Genomic DNA, 23133 nt, shown 5'->3' with positions numbered 1-23133 from the left:
CCCGGTGCCAGCCAATTCTGCCTTTCAAATAAATAAATAAATATTTTTTAAATTTTTATTTAAAGACAGAGTTACAGAGAGAGGTAGAGACAGAGAGAGAGGCCTTCCATCCACTGGTTCACTCCCCAGATGGCCACAACATCTAGATCTGTGCTGATCCAAAGCCAGGAGCCAGGAGCCAGGAGCCTCCTCTGGGTCTCCCACTCTGGGGCAGGGGCCCAAGGACTTGGGCCATCCTCCACTGCTTTCCCAGGCCATAGCAGAGAAATGGGTTGGAAGAGGAGCAGGCAGGACTAGAACCAGCGCCCATATGGGATGCCAGTGCCTCAGGCCAGGGCTTCACCCTGCTGCACCACAGTGCCGGCCCTCCCCCCCTTTTTTTTTAAGTTTCTAAGCTTTTTATTCAGTGAGATAAATGCATAGGAGAGTGAGGGCTCCATCTAAAAGAGAGAGGGAAATCTGGAATCATCCCGAGAACCAGGAGCCAGCCACGTGGAGGGGCACGTAGGCCACGAAGCGTGGAGCAGGTCATCTGAAGGCCAGGCGTCCCGGAGGCGCAGGGCAGCAAGGAAGAAGAGGAGCAGAGGGAAAAAGGGCTAAAAGGGCCAATAAATAAATCTTTAAAAAAATACATATTATTGCCAGCGCTGCGGCTCACATGGCAAATCCTCCTCCTTGCGGCGCTGGCACACCGGGTTCTAGTCCTGGTCGGGGTGCCGGATTCTGTCCCGGTTGCCCCTCTTCCAGGCCAACTCTCTGCTGTGGCCCAGGAGTGCAGTGGAGGATGGCCCAAGTGCTTGGGCCCTGCACCCCATGGGAGACCAGGAGGAAGTGCCTGGCTCCTGGCTTTGGATTGGCGCAGTGCGCCGGCCGTAGTGGCCATTAGGGGAGTGAACCAACGGTAAAGGAAGACCTTTCTCTCTGTCTCTCTCTGTCTAATTCTGCCTGTCAGGTCTTCAAAGAGGGAGGTGCCTTTCTCTGAAGGGAGGAGAGAACCTCCACTTTGACTATGACCGTGTCTAAACAAGATAAGAGTCGGAGAACTCAAGGGGCTTCCATAGCCTTGGAAACTCATGACTGGTGCATAGGGAGATTACTGATGCCATAAACAGGAGTGTCAATTGGTAAAGTCAACAACAGGAGTCACTGTGCACTTACTCCTCATGTAGGATCTCTGTCCTTAATGTGCTGTACACTGAGGCTTAATGCTATAACGAGTACTCAAACAGTATATTTCACTTTGTGTTTCTATGGGGGTGCAAACGATTGAAATCTTTACTTAATGTACACTAAACTGATCTTCTGTAAAAAAAAAAAAAAAAAAAGAAAAGAAATTATCAATTCCCAACTTGACTCTCACTGGGATTAAACCTGACAATAGGTCTGATCTGATTTCATCATCATTTAAAAAAAATCATCTATTATTTTTCACTTTATGTTTCTGTGTGGGAGCAAACTGTTGAAATCCTTACTTAAGGTATACTAAGCTGATCTTCTGTATATTAAGATAATTGAAAATGAATCTTGATGTGAATGGAAGGGGAGAGGGAGTGGGAAAGGGGAGGGTTGTGGGTGGGAGGGACGGTATGGGGGGGGAAGCCATTGTAACCCATGAGTCGTACTTTGGAAATTTATATTCATTAAATAAAAGATAAAAAAAAAATACACTGAGCAAAAAGGAGTATCCAAAAAAAAAAAAAAAAAAAAAAAAAAACCACAACCAAAAACCAAAAAAAAAAAAAAAAACATATTATTGTTAATTCTGAAATAATTTTCCAATAAATTATAACTAGGTAGAGATAAACATTAAAATTTCATAACCAACTCTTTGACTTGTATCTGGAAAAATAATTTGTTAAATGAATGGTAACTGATGCTAACTTTATTTGACAGGTAACATATCTAGTTTAGGAAGTCATCTGCTGCCCCCTTCCCCCAGCCTGCTTTTTAAAATGGCAGTTTTTTAAAAAATATTAATTTATTTAAAAGGCAGTGTTAAACAGAGAAAGAGAGGGAGAGACAGAGATCTTCCATCTGCTGATTCACTCCCCCAGTAGCCACAACAGCCAGGACTTGGCCAGGCTGACACCAGGAGCCAGGAGCTTCTTCTAGGTCTTCCACTTGGGTGCAGGGCTCTGATCACTTGGGCCATCTTCTATTGATATTCCCAGAGCACTGGTAGGGAGTTAGATCAGGAGTTAGGACTTGAACTGGCTCCCATGTGGGATGCCAGTGTCGCAGGCGGTGGCTTAACCCGCTGTGCCACAATGCTGGCCCTGGAACGGCAACTTCAATGCTTCCTGCTGCCTTAGTCTCTGCTAGTAAGAAGGAAGGATGGAGACATTTGGAAGCACAAATATAAAGTCCTTAAAAATGGCAGGAGCCTCGTGGATTTACGTGACCACAGGATCCTTAGCACAAATCTTTGTGGAGCTCACTCTCATAGTAAAGCAAATTATTTCACATATATAGGCTTTAAAAAATTGAAAGAGTAGGTAGGGTTCATCTCCACATATTAAGTTCATGATCCATACAGAACCACCTAGGCTGTCAGCAAGCAGAATGGAGAGAATTCAGACACAGAATGGAATCAGAGAGCATTTTGGCGATATTCCCATGTTCAGTTGTACAATGAATACATTAAGTGTAAGCTGGACTGGCGCTGAGTACCAAGACAGACATTTGACTGTGAGGTTCTGCTGTTCTTCAATCACGTATCTTAATGTTTTATACTCTGTATTTCTTTCAGGCTGGCCCTCACTGCCATGAATAAATTTGAAGAAGCAGTCACAAGTTATCAAAAGGCATTAGATCTTGACCCTGAAAATGATTCCTATAAGTCAAATCTGAAAATAGCAGAGCAGAAATTGAGAGAGGTATCCAGTCCTGTAAGTCATTAATGCCAAATGAGTGAAGACTTTTTCACTTATGATTTATTATAATTAAAATGAAGTGGTTAAATGATTCTCAGATATAATTGTTTTACAGACAGGAACTGGATTGAGCTTTGACATGGCCAGCTTGATAAATAATCCAGCTTTCATTAGTATGGTGAGTGTATTTCTTTTTCTGTTCCACTGCCTCTGTTTTCCATAGTTATTATTTCTGAAAGTTTTTAGAAACAAGTAAGGGAGATTTTGTGGTGGTGGTAGTGGTTGGTGGAGTGTGAATGGCAGGCTATGGCCAAGGTTCCTCACCTGTCCATGTGCCTCCATGGGAAAGTTATGGATGGGCTACAGGAAGCCCATGGATTTCCCAAATTGTAATAATTTGTGTACATATATGTGTTCATTATCTACGAAGAGAACCATATTTTTCACAGATTGGCATAGGAGTCTACTAATATATGAAAAGATAAAGACCACAGTCTTATCTGAAGTGATCCTAGGAAAATAGCTAACAATCGAGGTCTCGGGATTTGGGCTACAGTGGTTTCCTATACTTGCTCCCTGGCATTGTCTGCCTTACTTTATATCTGAAGAGTTTATTATAAGTCTCAATATAAAATACATAAGAGTTCATATAAGTCTCAGTGTACAAGGGGACTGCACAAAGTTCATGGAAAAATGGGACTATTTCAGTGCAAAAAAAAATTTGAAGCCCATGCGTAATTTTTTATAACAGTCATTTTCCATGAACTTTATTTATTTTTTTTTATTTATTTTTTTTTTGACAGGCAGAGTGGACAGTGAGAGAGAGAGACAGAGAGAAAGGTCTTCCTTTGCCGTTGGTTCACCCTCCAATGGCCGCCGCGGCCGGCGCACTGCGGCCGCCGCACCGCGCTGATCCGATGGCAGGAGCCAGGAGCCAGGTGCTTTTCCTGGTCTCCCATGGGGTGCAGGGCCCAAGCACCTGGGCCATCCTCCACTGCACTCCCTGGCCACAGCAGAGGGCTGGCCTGGAAGAGGGGCAACCGGGACAGAATCCGGCGCCCCGACCGGGACTAGAACCCGGTGTGCCGGCGCCGCTAGGTGGAGGATTAGCCTAGTGAGCCGCGGCGCCGGCTTTCCATGAACTTTTTGGAACATCCTATGTGTATGTACTTTGTTCTTCAAACCAACAAAATAACTTACGGGTCTTTTGAAAATATTCATGCTGTATGGTACCTTTGATGTAGTGCATCTAGGATGTTGCCTTGGCATATAATGCTCCTTGGGTGACTGTGTGCTGTGGCTGAGAGCCATTCTACCATCTGATATATATTTGGAAAGCAGAATTCAGTTCCTTTTCATATTTGTTTCCTTCAAGAAGTGTCCTGCATCCATTAAACTTTCAGCTGAATTGAAGTATGCAGATGACTCAGTCCAAGTGAGATAAAGTCTTTTGAGGAATTGCTAGGTTTCCCCCACCCCCAGATTTGTCAGCTTTCCACCTACATGCTGGAAAATCAGTCTCTTTGTTAAGTTTTATGACATTTTCCCAACATGGTTACTCATCTCCAGGGCCCAAGTTATGCTATTGTTGCAGGATATGAAAAGGGAATTCCTTCAGTTTCAGACTTGTTACTGTGAGTTAGGATGCACACTGCTAGGTACCCAAATAAGGTGTGTGCCCACCATGGAGGAGCTGTAAAGGCAGGGGGTTGAAAACATGTTTTGTGACTTTTCAGCAGGCTGGTAGAGATTAACAATGAGTTTTTGGGCAGAGCTGCATGTGTGAAGGAAGTAGAAAGGCCCGCCGTCGTGTCCAGCCCACTGAGAAAGGGCTTTCCTGGTCCACTCAGCACCCCATGCAACATGGCCACTTCTTTATAAAAGTACTCTTTTGGGCCGGCGCCGCGGCTCACTAGGCTAATCCTCCGCCTAGCGGCGCCGGCACACCGGGTTCTGGTCCCGGTTGGGGCGCTGGATTCTGTCCCGGTTGCCCCTCTTCCGGGCCAGCTCTCTGCTGTGGCCCAGGAGTGCAGTGGAGGATGGCCCAGGTCCTTGGGCCCTGCACCCCATGGGAGACCAGGAAAAGCACCTGGCTCCTGGCTCCTGCCATCGGATCAGCGCGGTGCGCCGGCCGCGGCGGCCATTGGAGGGTGAACCAACGGCAAAGGAGGACCTTTCTCTCTGTCTCTCTCTCTCACTGTCCACTCTGCCTGTAAAAAAAAAAAAAAGTACTCTTTTGGAGTGGACCCTCTCAAGTGTGAGAGGTTCTGTAATTACATTTTAAAAGTTTCTATTTTAGGGTTAATAGTGTTGTCAGTAATCTCTTTATCCTTGCAATGATATATATTTTTTAAAGATTTATTATTTATTTGAAGGGCAGAGTTAAAGAGTCAGGGTGGGGGAAAGAGAGAGATCTGCTGGTTCACTCCACAAAAGCTGAGGCTGGCCCAGACAGAAGCCAGGAGCCAGGAGCTTCATCCGGGTCTCCCAAGTGGGTAGCAAGAGCCACTGCTTCCCAGGTACATTATTAGGGAGCTGGACTGGAAGTGGAAAGAGCAGCTGGGACACAACCTGGTGTTCAAAAATGATGCAGGCATCCAAGGCTGCGGCTTCACCCACTGTGCCACAACACTGGCCCCTGCAATGACTTTTTAATGTCACATTTTCTAGTATCTTCCTTTTTTACATTCCCGTCAACTTAAATCTCTACAATGTTCTAGTACACATACGTGAGTTAGCTTTCATTCCTCTACTTAAAAAAAAAATCTGTTAAATATCCCTAAATATTAATTGCCTTTGATGGAAGATGCTATCTTTTTTTTTAAGTTTTTATTTAATGAATGAATTTTTTCATAGATACAACTTTAGGAATACAGTGGTTCTTTCCCCCGTACCCATGTCCCCCCTCCCCGCACTCCCATCCCACCTCGCTCTCCCTCTCCCATCTCCTTCTTCATTATGGTTCATTTTTAGTTTGACTTATATATGGAGGACCAACTCTATCCATGATATGCATAGACTTCAACAGTTTGCACCCCCCCACCCCCAACATGTAGAGTACAGTTTGGGAACAAAATTTGCAGTCAGTTCTCATAGTACAACTCATTAGGGACGGAGATCCTATATGAGGAGTAAGTGCACAGTGACTTCTGTTGTTCCTTTAACAATTAACACTCTTATTTATGACATCAGTGATACCCCAAGGCTCTTGCCATGGGCTGCCAGGGAAGCTTTCAGTGACCATAGACTCCATCGGTATTTGGACACGGCCATAAGCAAAGTGTTCTCTCCTCCCTTCAGAGAAGAATACATCCTTCTTTGATGATCCCTTCTTTCCACTGAGGTCTCAGAGATCCTCCATGTAGGATATTTGGCTTTCCATGCCTGAAATGCTCTCATTTGCCTTTCAGCCCGACCAGGAAGCCTCAAGGGTTGATTCTGAGGTCAGAGTGTTATTTACAGCGAATGTCATTCTAGGAGTCTGCTGTGTGCACTGCTTCCCATGTTGGACTTTCCTTCCTTTTTCATTCTATTGTTATTACCAGGCACTGGATGTGATTTACAGGATCACTTTTACACTTAAATGCTATCTTTTAATTCCAGGCAGCAAGTTTAATGCAGAACCCTCAAGTTCAACAACTGTAAGTATATAGAAAGGGCTTATTTCATTTTCCTTCTTCTACTTGCTGGAACTTATTTGAGCATAGCCACTCAAAAATGATAAAAAACTGCCCCAAATGCTGGTCAGTTAAAACTTAAAATGACACATATAGGATCCTACCTCTTACACGATATGGGTATACTTGTATTTAACTGACTTTTCCTTGGCCTAGTTATCCTGATTGTTAACAATATAATTTCAGTGTTGTATCTCTTGCATACTCTAGAATGTCAGGAATGATGACAAACGCCATTGGGGGACCTGCTGCTGGAGTTGGGGGCCTAACCGACCTGTCTAGCCTCATCCAAGCGTAAGTGTTGCTTGTTTCTAAGGTGAAGGATCAGGGCTTTTTAAATGTTTATCTGTTATTGTTCAGATTGGCCTCTTTAAAATCAGAAAGAATTTCATAAACTAGAATCACTTTTCAGACTAAAAGGCAGGAATCCAGAAGACCTGGGTTGTCTGGCCAGCTCTGTCCTTAAAGAAAAGCTACCATGTGCTTTCAACATGCTTTTTTTAAAAAAGCCTTCAAGTACCAGGAGTCTTTTTTTTTTGTATCATCTCAGTAAGGCAGGTGAGGGACAATGGCTGGGCCAAGCTGAAGCCAGGAGCCAGGTCTCTACCTAGGGTACAGGAACTCAAGTACGTGGGCCATCTTCTGCCTTCCCAGGTGCATTAACAGGAAGCTGTATTAGAAGTGGTGGAGCCAGGACTCAAACTGGCGCTCACTCCAGTATGGGATGTGGGTATCGAAGCAGCAGCTTAACCTGCTGTGCCCTAGCACCTGTCCTGGTGACCTGGGACTTTTGAGGGCATGGAAGGAAGCAGTAAAAATCATATGTCCAAATATATTTTTATCTCTTATATAAAGCAATTTTTTTCAAGAAAAATTTTTTTCCCAAGAGAAAGTTTTTCAGCAGACTTGAATACCTACTCAGGAATGTAGATGAAAGTCAATTATGTACTTAAAACAGTATTAATTTAGGTACAAATACCTAAATTAAAATCACATTATGTATATTTTATTTTATTTATTTTTTGACAGGCAGAGTGGACAGTGAGAGAGAGAGACAGAGAGAAAGGTCTTCCTTTGCCATTGGTTCACCCTCCAATGGCTGCCGCGGCTGGTGTGCTGCGGCCGGCGCACCGCGCTGATCCGATGGCAGGAGCCAGGTACTTCTCCTGGTCTCCCATGGGGTGCAGGGCCCAAGCACTTGGGCCATCCTCCACTGCACTCCTGGGCCACAGCAGAGAGCTGGCCTGGAAGAGGGGCAACCGGGACTAGAACCCTGTGCCGGCGCTGCAAGGCGGAGGATTAGCCTAGTGAGCTGCAGCGCCGGCCAAAATCACATTATGTACATTTATGTTCAAGTTAAGAAATGATTTTATCCAAACTTTATCAGTACCTCTGATGACCAGAGGAACTCCTTTGCATTTTCTCATTACTTGATTGTATTATCTTCACTTCCACCCAAATTGCTTAGGATACTTTGCTCTATGAATATGTATCTGATGCTGTCATTGGAAATTTTTTTTGTAAAGTCACAAGTACCATTTGCTGTTCATGATCATGACTGTGTAACCATTTAAAATACTGTATTTTTAGAGTGATCTTTAAATAGCACAATTACAGTGATGTCTAACACTTGCATTTGTGGTCATATGCTGAGGAATTTGTGTTCAACTTCTTTGTCTTTCAAAGAATCAGCAGTTAAGTAACCCCTATAAGCATCCCACACTGGGTGTTACATCCTCTTTCCATCAGAGACCAATAAGACTTGAGCATGAGAACATTATATTTGAGCATACATAATAACAGCATATACTTCTTAGCCGTTTGCTTATTCGTGATTAAGCATTAGAGGTACAGATTTCACCCAATTCAGGCACTCATTTTTTAGCTTGGGTGTTTTGTTTCTTCACTTGACTTAACCAAAAGTTGCAGAAGCAAGGGGTGTTTTGTCATCAAGAACAGTGCATTATAAAAATGCTGAATAAGGAGGTATTGGTTAGCTTGTAGGTTAACAGTCATGGTTCTAAAACTTGTCTGTATAGGAAGAGTATACTTTGCGTATTCCCCACATCTTCTGAATTCTTTTAGACATGGATGTTGCATGACTGGCAATGCCCTAATCCTCACCCCTTTGCTTTGCTCCTGCAGGGGACAGCAGTTTGCACAGCAGATACAGCAGCAAAACCCTGAACTTATAGAGCAGCTGAGAAATCACATCCGGAGCAGGTCATTCAGCAGCAGCACTGAAGAACACTCCTGATCTGCAGGGACCCAGGCTCGGGGCGCAGCTGACAGACTTCCTGTAGACAGCGCCCCGTCCCTCAAGCACCGTATCTGATGTTTGAAAAGAATGGAGGAAAACCTCTTGTGTACATTCGTAAAGAATAAATCTGTTTAGACAATAGATTTATCACAAACACACTCGACCATCACACGACTCCTTTGGGAAGAATCCTGTAGTCCTGGGACAAGGTTCCATCTTCAAACTTTTACCATTATATTTGCACATTAGACTGAATAGCAGAGTATATTTATTTGACAGTGGGGCTGTTCATGGTGAGTTCCATAGCTCCAAATTCCATTAAGTATCAGTTTTTTGAGAGGGGAGATGATTAAGAGAATCATTTCCCATGCTGGTTTAGAAGAAGTATTTGCTACCGAGCAGCACCTCAGGAGAGAAGTCACTTGTTATCTAGGGTTAGCCTTGATAAGTACTGGCAGTAAGTATTTATCCTATCTTTAATGCTGTTTGTCCTGATGAGTGCAGGGTATCTTTAGAGCTGGTAGAAAGCAGCATTGGTGTAAGGCATGTTTTAGAAAGGAAACAGCCCAGAGAAGGTGAATGGGAGGACTGCCCAGGTTATCTGCTTAGCTCTTAACTAGTCCTGTCTACATTCTGGTGTTGACAACATTCGCATGGCCAGTTTTGCTAAGTACATAATAAAATACATTTAGAAATCCTTACTGGTACTGGTTTAATCAGTGATATAACTGCTCAACGTAATTATCACAATTTCCCTGGTGGTGACTTTACCTTGGAAATTATCAAATTCTTATATACCTATATTTAAATAAGCCAATGCTCTGGCCCTAAGGATTTTCTAAGTGGCATTTAATTATGTGCCCATAAACATTTTTTTTAAACTTAGGATAGCAAGAAGCATCTATCACTAACTTTGCTTGTTTATGCAATTCTGTTATAATATGGCTTGGCATGTTAGTCTTAAGTTTAATTTGAAACAATTTAAACAGGAGACACCGTATTTATTATAAATTGGATGTTACAATGGTTAGTGGAGAAAAATTGCATTAGGTGTTAATAGCTTGGCTCTAATTACATTGATGGATGACTCAGTTCTAAATCCAAATGGAATTTACTTTTTGTTTATTAATCATGAAATTGGTGAAATGGGGCTGATGGAGTGATTTCACAAGTGTTGAGAGGGAAAACTGAAAAAGAGTAGTGTAAAATTAAATCAGTAAAAATGATGATGATAACATCATCCATAACAGTTCTCAAAAGACTAATTATTTTTGGTAGACTGAAGTTACCCAACCTTTTTTTTTTTTCTTTTTCTTTTTGTGAGATTAGATGAGTTCTCTAATTTCACTGTTAAGAATCACCTGGGGAATTCATTAAAAATACAGCTTCAGGGCCACACCTTCAATTTTGACTTAGTTGGTCCTATAATAAGGCCTAGGGATTACCATTTTAAACAGCACAACAGGAAGCTCTGATACAGGTCCAAGGACTCCAACCTAGAGCAACACTGGGTTAGAGGTTGCTTTGCAGTTTGACCAGCAAATACTGAAGCACTTGGCTTCAGGCTAACATGAGACTTAAATGACCTTACAGAGCTGGACAGAGAAGAGTAGGGCTTAAATCTTTGGACCTTTGAAATTAAATCTATATTTAAACCAAACCATCTTAATTTTTCATAAAATTACAATCAGCTCCTAGTGTTTAAGTGTTACAAAGAATGAAGTACTAACTAATCATATCAAAGTTATGATTGATCAAAAAAGCAAAGCTGATCCTTAATTCTCTTAAACAGTGTTGCATAACAAGTTCAAGTCTGTAGCATAACTATCTTGAGTGCATTAAAAATGCTTTCAGAAGAATTGATAAGCCTTTAGCTGACTGATGAGGAAAGTAGAAAATACAGCCAGGATCAGAAGTGAAAGGTGAGTACACTGCAGAACGGAGGAATACCATCCACGCTAGACAGTCTCTTCCAGGAGGAAGCACTCCCAGCTCCTTGTGTGGCCAGTAGTGCCATGGTAATAAAATCAAAAATATCATAAGAAACACACTTTAAAATAATGCCTTCTTGTAGTATTATCTGTAGTTATGGTAACTGTTCTTTTTAGATAAATGAAAACTGATATATTTCTTCCATTTCATTTGTCTAGTTTTTTTTGCTAATCTACCACCTACAACAAATTCATTGTAGTTGCTATCTTATCCATTTACCTGGATTTTCATTTCATTCAAGGTATTTTTGCTCTTCATTTACTTTCATCACTTTGGAATAATTGTACTGCAAGTTATTTCCAAAAGCTTTGTGTAGACAGATTGTGGTAGCTACTCTTACAATTATATGAAATGTCCAAATAGTAATCTCAAAAATATGGTTGCTATCTAACTATAGAAACAAGAAGGCATTAATGTTAATTTTATATGCGTTTTACTTAGGAATGTTGTCCTCCATTAATCACATTTTATTGTAGTAGCTATAGCTGCTACAATGTTGCATAAAACTGAACATGTCCTTTTATTGTACCAAAGTGTTAATTTTTATAAAATAGTTTAAATAGATCCTTTCTAAGATGGCATTATCTAACCTTTACTTAGAAGTATGAACGACATGCATCTGGGTTATTGTTTAGAAACATAAGAGATTTTGTAATTAAATAGAAATATATATGTATATGCACAATTATATGTTACCTCTTAAATCTGAAACAGTGAAACAGAAAGTTCAATCATGAGATGTTCGAAAAAAATCAAAATACTCAGTGCAGTGGCTATAAAGTCTTATTTCATTATTTGATCAACCTTAATCATTTGGAAGAAAGATAGACTTCAGTTTTACACTGCTTATAATTTATTTTGCACAGATATTTCTTTATTATTCAAATTTGAAGGGCAACCCTTCTGATTATAGCTTTCATTTGGGACCAGTTTGTCACAGCAATAAATAATTATGCAATTAAGAAAAAAAATTTTTGTATTTGACTTGATGTGCTTTTACATTTAAGAAATTATATATACATTCTTGAATTTCAACTTTACCAAACAGGATAGCTTTTATCTAACAGCATAATCTTTTGTTTTCTTCGCAAAATATTGAAACTTGTTGTTACATTCACAGTGCTACAACCTAACTTTCCCATTGTTTTGCTCATAGCATATGTAAATTAGTGTGATTCAATGGAAAGACACAAAGCTTCAAACTACTAAAACATGATCTAAAGTTTACAATCAAATATCAGATGCTGGGAGGCCTACAAATATGTCTTATGAAAATAAATGTCTTATTTTTCAATGGGAAAAAAACCCAGTAGTTTTTGGCTTTGAATTATAAGATTACTAGGCCTGTCAGTTAAAAATTAACTGAATAATCAACAGCTTAGGAGAGAAAACCAATTCTGATCGGCTGTTTAGTACCTTAAAGTTAGATGAGCAGGTGACACATACATACCAATATAATGATTTTGAAAATAATTAGCAAACCTCATACTGTGTTAGCCAGTACCAGGAGGACTACCCCAGTTGTAAACAAACCTTTTATGTTGACTAAGGAGCTAAGAAAAAATCCTGGAGCTCCCTATTTCTAAATAAGGTACTGAGAGAGTTCTAAAGTTGTAAGAAACAATTGTATCTTCTATGCCGAGGTCAGCAAACCATGGTTTACAGGCCAAGTCCTGCCAGCCTCCTGGCTTGTAAACACCAGGCCAAGTCCTGCCAGCCTCCTGGCTTGTAAACACCAGTGCACTTTGCTGCCTACTGCTGCTCTTGCACTACAACTGCAAAGTGTAGTATTTGCGGTAGAAACCATTCTGTCTTTCACATAAAAACTTCACTGACTGCAGCTCTAGAAACTTGGGACAAATGGCGTCAAATACAGAGATTGTGGAGAACAAAGTCCAAGTGATATCTACAATGAAACAAAATATGAGTAGAAAATGTACAAATGTTCACTGAGCATGTAACTCACAAGATAAAATCGGTAGATAGTTCTGTTCAAAACAATTATTTAATATTTTCTTACAAGAAAGAAATTTAAATAATATATTTTTGCTGTTGACTTGATTATTTTACAGAGATGATGGAAATATAGAAACAAAAAGGGTAATTTTCTTCAGCTTTCTACTTTAATGGCCGAAGATACCACACAGACTTGTGCAATGTCATCATATTCATATGTTCTCTTTAAGAATGTGTCTGTTAGTCTTAAGCCAGAGACGCTCTGTTGAGAGAAAGATATGGGTCTAAGTTTTGTATAATTGGTGATTATCAGAAAAAAATATGGATATAGCAAATAATTATCAATAAGCCCCCAAGTATTGAAGTTTTTGCAAGCAACATACTTGTAGTCCCTGTACCGAAGATAGTAGAGTAAGGGCGAGGCAGAGAGAGGAACTTGGATGCAGCTTTCCAAGCTGTCTTCCTGAAATCCCACACCAGTGGATAGAATTGGTGTTGCACATTTCCAAAACCAGGTCCATAGTCCTTTCACTGCTGGAGGAGTTAGAAAAACAAGAATAAATCTTGTTCATTTCACCAAGAGATACTACAATATTTCTTCCATTTATGCCATTAAATTTGTTTTCCAGGTGCCAGGAAAATAAAATCCAAAAAGAGAAAAGCTATTATATTATTTTTATTTCACTTAAGATAGAATTCATGAAAATGAAAGATGATGGCATCTTCTAGGGCTTAAAATGGTCTTAAGACTATCTGCCTACTGGAGGTTGGCCATCTAGTTCTGTTGTTTAACCCCTGCTTCCTCACGCTGATCTGTGAACAGCTTTGCCATTTTTTCGAAGACTTCAGACATTTGTGTCTAATATTTTCTGTATTCTTACTTGACAGGTTACTCTAAGGAAAGAAAAACTGAATTTGGTCTAGTGCTTTTACTAATTAATCTATGTTGCTTAGGCGTGCAGAAAGCTAAGAAAATGGTAAGATTCTAAAGGAGTAAACAGTATTCAGGTTTGCTCATTTTATTATCATTTTTAAAGATTTTCTGCTTATAGCTGATATACATTAGCAATGAGCTGGAGTCAGGAGCTGGAGCCACGTACCAAATTCAGGTACTGAAATATGATAAACACAAGGATATTTAACCTTGTTAAATACCTGGTTTTTTTTTTTTAATTTAAATAATCAAAAGGCTTCCAATGAAAAATAGCCTTCTAATCTCCTACTATTCATGGCTATTTTCAACTTGTATAGATTTTTCCTCTTCATACTTGGCTAAAAAATTTAAATTTGTTTTCATTGTTTTTTTTTTTTTTGACAGGCAGAGTGGATAGTGAGAGAGAGAGAGACAGAGAGAAAGGTCTTCCTTTTGCCGTTGGTTCACCCTCCAGTGGCCACCACGGCTGGCGTGCTGTGGCTGGCGCACTGCGCTGATCCGAAGGCAGGAGCCAGGTGCTTCTCCTGGTCTCCCATGGGGTGCAGGGCCCAAGCACTTGGGCCATCCTCCACTGCACTCCCTGGCCACAGCAGAGAACTGGCCTGGAAGAGGGGCAACTGGGACAGAATCCGGCGCCCTGACCGGTACTAGAACCCGGTGTGCCGGCGCCGCTAGGTGGAGGATTAGCCTATTGAGCTGCGGCGCCAGCCTTCATTGTATTTTAAAGTGTGTTTGTGTGTATGTGTGTGTGTGTGTGTGTGTGTGTATGTGAGAGAGAGAGAGAGAAAGAGAGGAAAAGGAGGAAAAGAGGAAGAAAGAGATCTTTTCAGCTGCTGGTGCCCTTCCCAAATTCCTACAAGAGCAGGATTGGTCCAGGCTGAAGCTAGGAGCTGGGAACTCATCCAGGTCTACCACAAGGCTGACAGGGATCCAAGCATTTGAGCCATGTAGCTACCGCCTGCTGCCTCTCAGGGTGCACATTAGCAGGAAGCTGTGTCAGACAGTCAGGACTCAAAGTCAGGCACTCTGAGAGGAGATGCGGGCATCCCAAATGGCATCTTAACCACTGTGACAAATGGTTCCATATTGCAAAACTTATTTAAATTTTAACTTAATGATGTTTTAGGCATATTGACTTTGTGATATTAGGTTTATATGTCTCTGTCTCTTAGCAAATATTTGAAATGCCCAGGATGTTCCAGAGACCAGGGTAGATGCACTACATGAATTTTACCATTAAAATCCAGTAGATTTGTGTTATATGTATGTTGCAGGGGGACTCATATTTTTAGAGTTGAAAGAACTGAAGATCTAATAAATAAGTGTCTTTTAGAAGACTTGAGTTACCAGAACTTAAAGTGAACACCAATATATATATATATATATATATATATATATATATATATATATATTTAGTAGTACTTTGTCAGTTCAGTAAACTGATTTGCTAAACCTGAAAAAACTCAAATGAAAACATCTAACAAACTTCATATACATAGGGTCTTTGCTTTGGTGCACTGTTCTTTTCTGAGGTTTTACAATGTGACAGGGCACTGCTTTTACAAAATTGAGTAGGACAAGTCTCTTCTCTCACTTTTTTTTTTTTTTTTTTTAAATTTTAAAGATTTATTTACTTGAAAGGCAGAGTTACAGAGAGGAAGAGACAGATCTTCCATCCATTGATTCATCCCCCAGATGGCTGCAATGGCAGGGGCTGGGCAAGGCTGAGGCAGGAACCACAACTTCCATTCAGGTCTCCCACATGGAAGGCAGGGGCTCAAGCACTTTGGCCACCTTTCACTGCCTTCCCAGGGGCATTAGCAGGAGTTAGATTGGAAGTGGAGCAGTTGGGACTTGAACTGGCACTCACACAGGATGCCTGCACTCATAGTATGTTGCCATCGCAAGTGGCAGCTTAATCTGCTGTGCCACAAATCCAGCCCCAGGTCCCTTCTTTTCAATCACAATCCAGTGGTAGAGACTAATAGTTATAGCAATATATGAGTATCACTAAAAAATTAAGCCAGAATTTGCTATGACACAGAAGGAATGATTAGCAGCTTGGGAGACTCTTGGTAGCATCATAGAGAAGGCAGTTTTCTCTGTAATTGTGAAGGATGAATATTTCCCATTTTCCCAATAAGAAAAAGCTGATATGGATACAGAACTAAAAGGATTATACAGTCACACTATGAGGGTTGGGATCCATCACTGAACTACTATTAAAATACTCCAACTCAATGATACATGCCAAGTCGTGATACAAACAGTAGCAAAAGTACTGGGCTCTTCAGGTTCTAGACTTTTCAGGTTTCAAAGCCATGTGCTCTTTGTATCCCAGTAACTAGGTTTTACTCTTTATTACCAATACCATGTTTTTCAAACTATGATTACCCTTGATATTAAATTCATAATTAATTTTTGGTTTCTTAATACTAAATATACAGCTCATTATAAGCATGCCTCAGAACAACCTATCTTACAACTTTCAATCAATAACATATCCTTACATAAGGACCTAATAGTTTATGCTTTAATAATCTGAAGTGTTCAAGAAGTATAAACCTGAAAAAAACACAGACTCTGAAGTCAAAAACACCTGGTTTCACTTTCTGGCACTACCTTGTCTAGTTCTCCGAGTTTGAAAAAGTCATTTAACCTCCATGAGCTGTTTTTTCTTGGATAAAAGATGGATAATTAATACCCACATCATTTATGTGATGCATAAATGAAAAGTAGAAAATACCTAATACAGTAAGATCTCACAAACAGATAATATACTGGGGTGGGCATTTGGTGTAGCAGCTAACAGTGCTGCTTGGGACACTTGTATCCCATACTGGATGCCTCAGTTCAAGTTCTGGCTCCACTACCAGCTGCTAGGAGACAGCAGGTGAAGGCTCGAGTACCAGGTTCCTGCCACCCACATGGGAGGCCTGGATGGAGTTCCTGGGTCTCAGCTTCTGTCTAGTCCAGTCCCAGCTGTGGTGGGTATCTTGGGAGTCAAAAAGCAGATGGAAAAATCTCTGTCTCTCTGTTTCTCTGCTTTTCAAACAAATAAATGAATACTTAAATAAAACTTTTAAAAAAGAAAAGGACAAGTTTAGCTTGATATAAATAATTAAGAAATCTACACATAATTTTTTCATAAATCATATTTTCTATGCACTTTCTGAAGGCCCCGTGTATTCAACACCAGAGAAGCCTTTCTGTCAACAGAAAATATAAAAGAAGACAACATATTCAAAACATTTAATAGTTCTTTTCCAGTTGGGTGAGGCAGCAAAGACATCTATCCATAAAAACTGGCATTACCTGCAGTTTGTGATTTTACAGGTAATGTGAAAGGGTTCTTCTAGGTTCACGGTATCTGGGATTGCCTCCAAAGACAACCTAACATCTCCGTAACCTGGAGCCTAGGAGAATTAGAGACACAGTTAATATACATCGTTTGAAACCTTTCCATCTTAATGATGCTGCCAGACCCGCACATTCACTCAATGCACTCTGGGTCTCCACGCTCATGTTCTGAGAAAATGTTTCTTATTCCTTCTATTGTTCCCTCATTCTACCTCATTCACTGCCACCAGTGGAACAGCCTTGCAGACCTGTTTGGTTTTTCCTATAATTGTTACATGTCCATACAGTTAAGACCAATCTTACAGGGAAGCAGCAGTAAGGAAATCTCAGGGTGTTTGATCTTAAAAGGATGCTTTCCAGAGATAATATAGCATCTACACAGAAAACTTTAAGTAGATAAGTTTGCTACCTAAAGAGACAGAGAGAAGGAACTTTGAAATGAGTCAGGCAGAAAGTCACGTTTTTTCACAAGACATATGGGAAAGGACAGATTACAGAAACATTAAGGTTTAGGACATGCCATGTAGGGATGATAATTCATTCATTGCTATATTTTAAATTGGGCCCAGTGATGATGATGTTGATGTTGATGGTAATGATAGGTCATCATCATCGCCCCCCCCCCATAACTTATAGCTTAGAACGGTGAAAGAAAGTCACTTTTAGAGTATGTGAGAACAGAGAACAGGGAATATTCAGCACAAAGGGAGGATCCTGTAGGAATTCTCACTAGAACAAGAGAAAGCTAACTAGTAGCTGGAAGCTATCCCTGCTTTCAGTGAAGAAATTAACTAAAATATCTAACTAATGCTTATAAGCTAAACTTAGTAGGACTCATTTCTGAATTTCAGATGCCTCAGATTTTTAACATGTTACAAAAGACATAATCTGAGTACGTAAATGTAGTAAATCTGAAAGTCTCGGGACATTGCAAAAAAGAAAACCTTGATGTGAGAGGAGTGAGCATAAATTCACAAAGGAGGGGACAACTGATAAGCAGTTTAAGTTCTTCTTGGTAAAGTGAAAAAAAAAATGTATTAAGGACAAATTAACATCTGAACATTTTCATTCACCTCAATACTAGTATCCTACCCGGAGACCAGTGAAACTGTTAGTCTATTCTTCTCTATTATCATTAATGCCTTTTACAGGCTCTGATGGCTAGGAAAAGTTAAGTTGTGCCAACTACTTGTTCCTTCTCCCCACGTCCAAAATCCCCACTGAAATTTTTTTCCAGACTTACCATTCTCTGAAGTTGGCTGGTCTGTAACCTTCCCCTCTCACCTAGATTTGTTTTCCATACTATATCCAGTTTTCCGATTACCGTTACTCCTTTAATGATGCCTGCTTTTTCTGCAAACTCCTTTTTGGGCTTTAGGCAGTATAAGTACTGGCGTGTATCCATTGGCTGCAAATATGCTCTCGACCCAAACGTAGATAAACTGAGAGGGCAAAAATAGATGTACAGAGAATTCTCTAGCATCTTTTAAAGGAAAAAACATAGTGTGATTTGCTCCTTTTGGACAGGAACCGGATGATTTACCACCCAAAGATCTAGAATAGGTTAGAGGTTTCAACCTCAAAGAAGAGGACTTACACTGAGAGAATTTATTCTTTCATGTTTTCAATCAACATGGACAATCCTGAGATTCTTTACAATAGGATACATATGTTCTTTATAATAGGATACGTGTGGGGCCAGTGCTGTGACCTGGCAGGTAAAACCACTGGCAGCAACACTGGCATCCCATGTGGGTGCCAGTTTGAGTCTCGGTTGCTCCACTTCTGATCCACCTCCCTGCTAATGCTCCTTGGAAAGCAGTGGAGGATGGCCCAAAAGCTTGCAGCCCTGCATCCATGCGGGAGACCCAGATGAAGCTCCTGGCTGCTGGCTTCAGCCTGGCCCTGCCTTGGTCATTGTGGCCATCTGGGGAGTGAACCAGTGGATGGAAGACCTCTCTCTCTGTTTCTCCTTCTTTCTCTGTAAATCTGCCTTTCAAATAAGTTTCAAAAAAAATTAAAAAGTTGGATATCCTTAAAAAACTAATCATTTCTAAAACAAACTGAAAGATTTAGAAAATAATGGTAAAGGAGGCTATTAATTTTTGTTTGTAATCACCAAACGATATAAAAGTAAACTTTCATTCTTGATTAAGAAAATCAGGTATTTTCCCCAGTTATAACTTAAAAAAAAAAAGAATTTAATTATTTATTTGAGAGGCAGAGTTACAGACAATGAGAGGGAAAGACAGAGAGAAAGGTCTTCTATTTGCTGGTTCACTCCCAAAAGGGCTGCAACAGCTGGAGTTGAGCCAATTCAAAGCCAGGAGCTTCTTCTGGGTCTCCCACATGGCTGCAGGGCCAAGCACTTGGGCCACCTTCCACTGGTTTCTCAGGCCACAGCAAAGAGCTGGATTGGAAGAGGAGCAGCTGGGACTAGAACCGGCACCCATATGGGATACCAGCAAGGCAGGCAGAGGATTAAACTACTGCACCATGGTGCTGGCCCCTAACCTTTTTTTTTTTTTTTTTTTGGACAGGCAGAGTCAGACAGTGAGAGAGAGAAAGACAGAAAGGTCTTCCTTTTTCCGTTGGTTCTACGGCCGGCGCGTTGCGCCGATCTAAAGCCAGGAGCCAGGTGCTTACCCCTGCTCTCCCATGCAGGTGCAGGGCCCAAGGACCTGGGCCATCCTCCACTGCACTCCCGGGCCACAGCAGAGAGCTGGCCTGGAAGAGGGGCAACTGGGACAGAATCTGGCACCCTGACCGGGACTAGAACCCGGGGTGCCTGTGCCACAGGCGGAGGATTAGCCTATTGAGCCGCGGCGCTGGCCCCCCAACCTTCTTAATTATGTTAAAATTAACCATAATTTATTCCTCCTCTAAATTTGCTATACCTCAGTTTTATCATTTGCAGGATAGCAATGACAGGTTTACCTCACTGAATTGTCATGAGAATTCAGACCAAGTGCTTTGAACAGAAAAACATACACTGCAAATGACTAGGACCTACTTTTTTTTAAATACAGAGGGAGGAAAGAACAGGAAGAGCAAAAGATTTTTAGGAAAGTGAGACTATTTTGTATGATATAGTAATGGTGGATGTCTATCATTTTATATTTTCCCAAAGCTTTAGAATGTACCATATGAAGAGGAGTCCTGATATAAGGCATGGATTTTAGTTAATAATAGGTCAATATTGTTCACCAGTTATTTCAAAGTGCCACATTAAAACAAGATGTGGCCGGCGCCGCGGCTCACTAGGCTAATCCTCCGCCTAGCGGCGCCGGCACACCGGGTTCTAGTCCCAGTCAGGGCGCCGGATTCTGTCCCGGTTGCCCCTCTGCCAGGCCAGCTCTCTGCTGTGGCCTGGGAGTGCAGTGGAGGATGGCCCAAGTGCTTGGGCCCTGCACCCCATGGGAGACCAGGAGAAGCACCTGGCTCCTGGCTTCGGATCAGCACGGTGCGCCAGCCGCGGCGGCCATTGGAGGGTGAACCAACGGCAAAGGAAGACCTTTCTGTCTCTCTCTCTCTCTCACTGTCCACTCTGCCTGTCAAAAAATTAAAAAACAAAAACAAAAACAAGATGTAAGTAGCAGGAGAAACTGTGAGGAGGGAAATGGGTATGTGCAACTCTAATTTCTGATGAACTTTTCTGTGAACCTAAAACTTCTCTTAAAAAGTCTCTTAGCCCAGCTCCGGCCATTGCAGCCACTCAGGGAGTCAACCAACGGATGGAAGATCTCTCTTTCTCTCTCTGCCTCTCTGTAACTCTGCCTTTCAAATAAATAAGTAAATCTTAAAAAAAAAGTCTCTTAAAAACAACTCAAGAGTGATGGATGTTAGAGAAACAAGCATCTCTCAGAACAACAACAATCAGTTCATAATGAATATTTACCACTCTCCAGCTTGGCTGACTGAATTCAATTCTGTTACATTGTACATTATAGATGGCTCCAATGAAACTTTCTCCATAAACATGGGTGAAGTTGTAATATTCTGAATCTGGGCTTCCAGGAATACTTCATCAGTCTGAAGATATGAAAAAAAAATACCCACCAAAGTGTGATGGTATTTAAGATATTTACCTTCACAAAAATATCTTATCTATATGAAGAAAAAATATTAACCACAAATGTGATTAGTTCATGCCTGCAAATCAAAGTTATCATAATTAATGTAGGAAAAGAAATCTTCACCCTAACATAATTAACAGGAGCAAAGTCAAGTGTTAGTCAACTGAAACCTTGTCAAACAATGGATGGGGGATAACTAGGTTTTGTACATCCCAAAATATCTATTTACCTGAAATTTTCTGCACTATGAATAAACTATTTTATAATCATATAACACTTAAATTTTTAAATTAAGTAACTTTGAATAGTTATTAATGATTTCCTGTTTTATTTTAAATGTAGACTTAGGGCTAAAAAAAGAATATGTGAATTATACCTGACCATCAGGTATAATTCAATTTAAATCAACAAAAGGTATCTTGTGGCCTTAGTAATAGATCTGAAACTGATGCTACTGGGCAATATTTCAGTCACTGTGTAATTTAAATACTTAATTTAAATATTTTATTCCCTTTTTTTTCTGCTACTTGGGTATTATTATTATTATTTTTTTTTTTGGCGTAACTGAAGGATTACATACTAACTTGGTTTATCTTTGAAATGAACCTCAGGGCTGGCATTGTGGTGCAGCTGGTTAAGCTGCTGGCTATGACACCAGCTTCCCAAATGGGTGCTGGTTGGAGTCTGAACTGCTCCACTTCTGATCCTGCTCCATGCTAACGTACCTGGGAAAACAGCGAAAATGGCTCAAGTACTTGGACCATGCACACAAGTGAGAGACCTGGAAGAAACTCCAGGCTCTTGGCTTCAGCCTGGCCCAGCCCTGGAAGTTACAGCCATCTGGGGAGTGAACCAACGGATGGAAGATCTCTCTCTCTCCCTCTCTGTAGCTCTAACTTTCAAATAAATAAATACATCTTTAAAAAAGAGATAAAAAATGTTATATTAGGGGTGTCTAAGAACTAATTTTTTCAAAAGCCTCATAGTAATATATCTAAATATAAATATCACCTAAAATAAATCATGACCAAAAATTTTTGGCATTTATGAGTTTTAACACCAAAGCCAGAAAGATGGATATAATTTGCCAAAGTATTATGATGAGATTATAATTTAATGCATTATTATCTAAAATACAATAGATTCTTTAGTCTTTGGGCCATGTGCTCAAGTGAAAATAGAACAACATACCGTATCAGTTCAAAACAACGTAGCATATAAGGGCATTATTCTGTTACTTTTGCTTAAAAAAATATATCCCATCAATCCATTGCTTTTATAAAAATAACCACAGACCCACATTTCAAATTTAAATGCAACTTTCTGCATAAATTTAGGAAGAGCTTATATAAAATGAAAGATAAATAAGCAGCATAATGGAAAAATCAAGTTAGTTTGAACAGTTAGTATAAAATAATTTGACATTGAAAAATTAAGGTAAGAATTTAGTGCTAAAGCAGTTGTTATTACATATGTGATGTGATATAAGCAAATGCTGTTTATTGTAAACAGAAATTTGAAAGTATGATTTTAGTCTGCTTGGGCAAATCTGTTTTTCTGCTTACTTCTGTCAAAAGGTCATTGCTACGTGACCTGAACTTCAAACTAAAATCACTGTGCTTCTATGTGAAAATGAATTTCAACTTCAAAGAATTGAAGGATAATAGGGTATTTTATAGTAAGATATTGAAAATCTCAAGGCTATTTTAAATAGGGCTAACATGCTTCTTTTTAAAAATACCTAAATAGAAACACCAAAACTGACAATTTAACATTTGGTCTAATTTTTTTTCCCAGAAAATAAGATAATAGATAAAATATAAATAGCACATTCAAATTATGTATTTCATAGGTGGTATTCACAACTAACTGTTTTTCCACTATGTTTTGTAAAGAGAGATTAATTAGGCAGAGTCAAAAAGTGGTAAGTAAGAAAAGTATACAAATTTATAATAAAAAATCAAATTACCACAGAACTGAGGTCACTCTAATGGAAAAATAAAAA

The 23133-nt window shown here is 40.2% G+C and overlaps 2 protein-coding genes across 8 annotated transcripts in view; one reads left to right on the top strand and one right to left on the bottom strand.

Annotated features, from left to right (window-relative positions):
• The window catches only part of SGTB (small glutamine rich tetratricopeptide repeat co-chaperone beta), a 48311-nt gene extending 39347 nt beyond the window's left edge, over window positions 1-8964 (top strand). For 2 of the 4 annotated variants that reach the window (XM_002714068.6, XM_089312815.1), the window contains exons 6-10: window positions 2750-2888; window positions 2989-3051; window positions 6477-6514; window positions 6761-6844; window positions 8696-8964. In XM_002714068.6, coding sequence (XP_002714114.1) covers window positions 2750-2888; window positions 2989-3051; window positions 6477-6514; window positions 6761-6844; window positions 8696-8807 — 436 coding nt within the window. In that variant the 3' untranslated portion in view covers window positions 8808-8964. The remainder of the gene's footprint in view (window positions 1-2749; window positions 2889-2988; window positions 3052-6476; window positions 6515-6760; window positions 6845-8695) is intronic. The other 2 variants (XM_089312814.1, XM_089312816.1) reach the window with 1 other exon arrangement.
• A 2673-nt stretch (window positions 8965-11637) lies between these two features.
• TRAPPC13 (trafficking protein particle complex subunit 13) overlaps window positions 11638-23133 on the bottom strand; it is a 48779-nt gene continuing 37283 nt past the window's right edge. Inside the window, exons 8-13 of one of the 4 annotated variants that reach the window (XM_002714067.6) lie at window positions 23098-23115; window positions 20951-21084; window positions 18296-18494; window positions 17008-17108; window positions 13142-13292; window positions 11638-13020 (exon numbers count right to left, since the gene is read on the bottom strand). In XM_002714067.6, coding sequence (XP_002714113.2) covers window positions 12913-13020; window positions 13142-13292; window positions 17008-17108; window positions 18296-18494; window positions 20951-21084; window positions 23098-23115 — 711 coding nt within the window. In that variant the 3' untranslated portion in view covers window positions 11638-12912. The remainder of the gene's footprint in view (window positions 13021-13141; window positions 13293-17007; window positions 17109-18295; window positions 18495-20950; window positions 21085-23097; window positions 23116-23133) is intronic. The other 3 variants (XM_008262283.5, XM_008262284.5, XM_008262285.5) reach the window with 3 other exon arrangements.

This window comes from Oryctolagus cuniculus, chromosome 14 (genome assembly GCF_051225735.1).
Source record: "Oryctolagus cuniculus isolate XC-2025 breed Fujian yellow rabbit chromosome 14, ASM5122573v1, whole genome shotgun sequence".
Classification (NCBI taxonomy): Eukaryota; Metazoa; Chordata; class Mammalia; order Lagomorpha; family Leporidae; genus Oryctolagus; species Oryctolagus cuniculus.
This window is presented reverse-complemented; position numbering and strand designations above follow the sequence as displayed.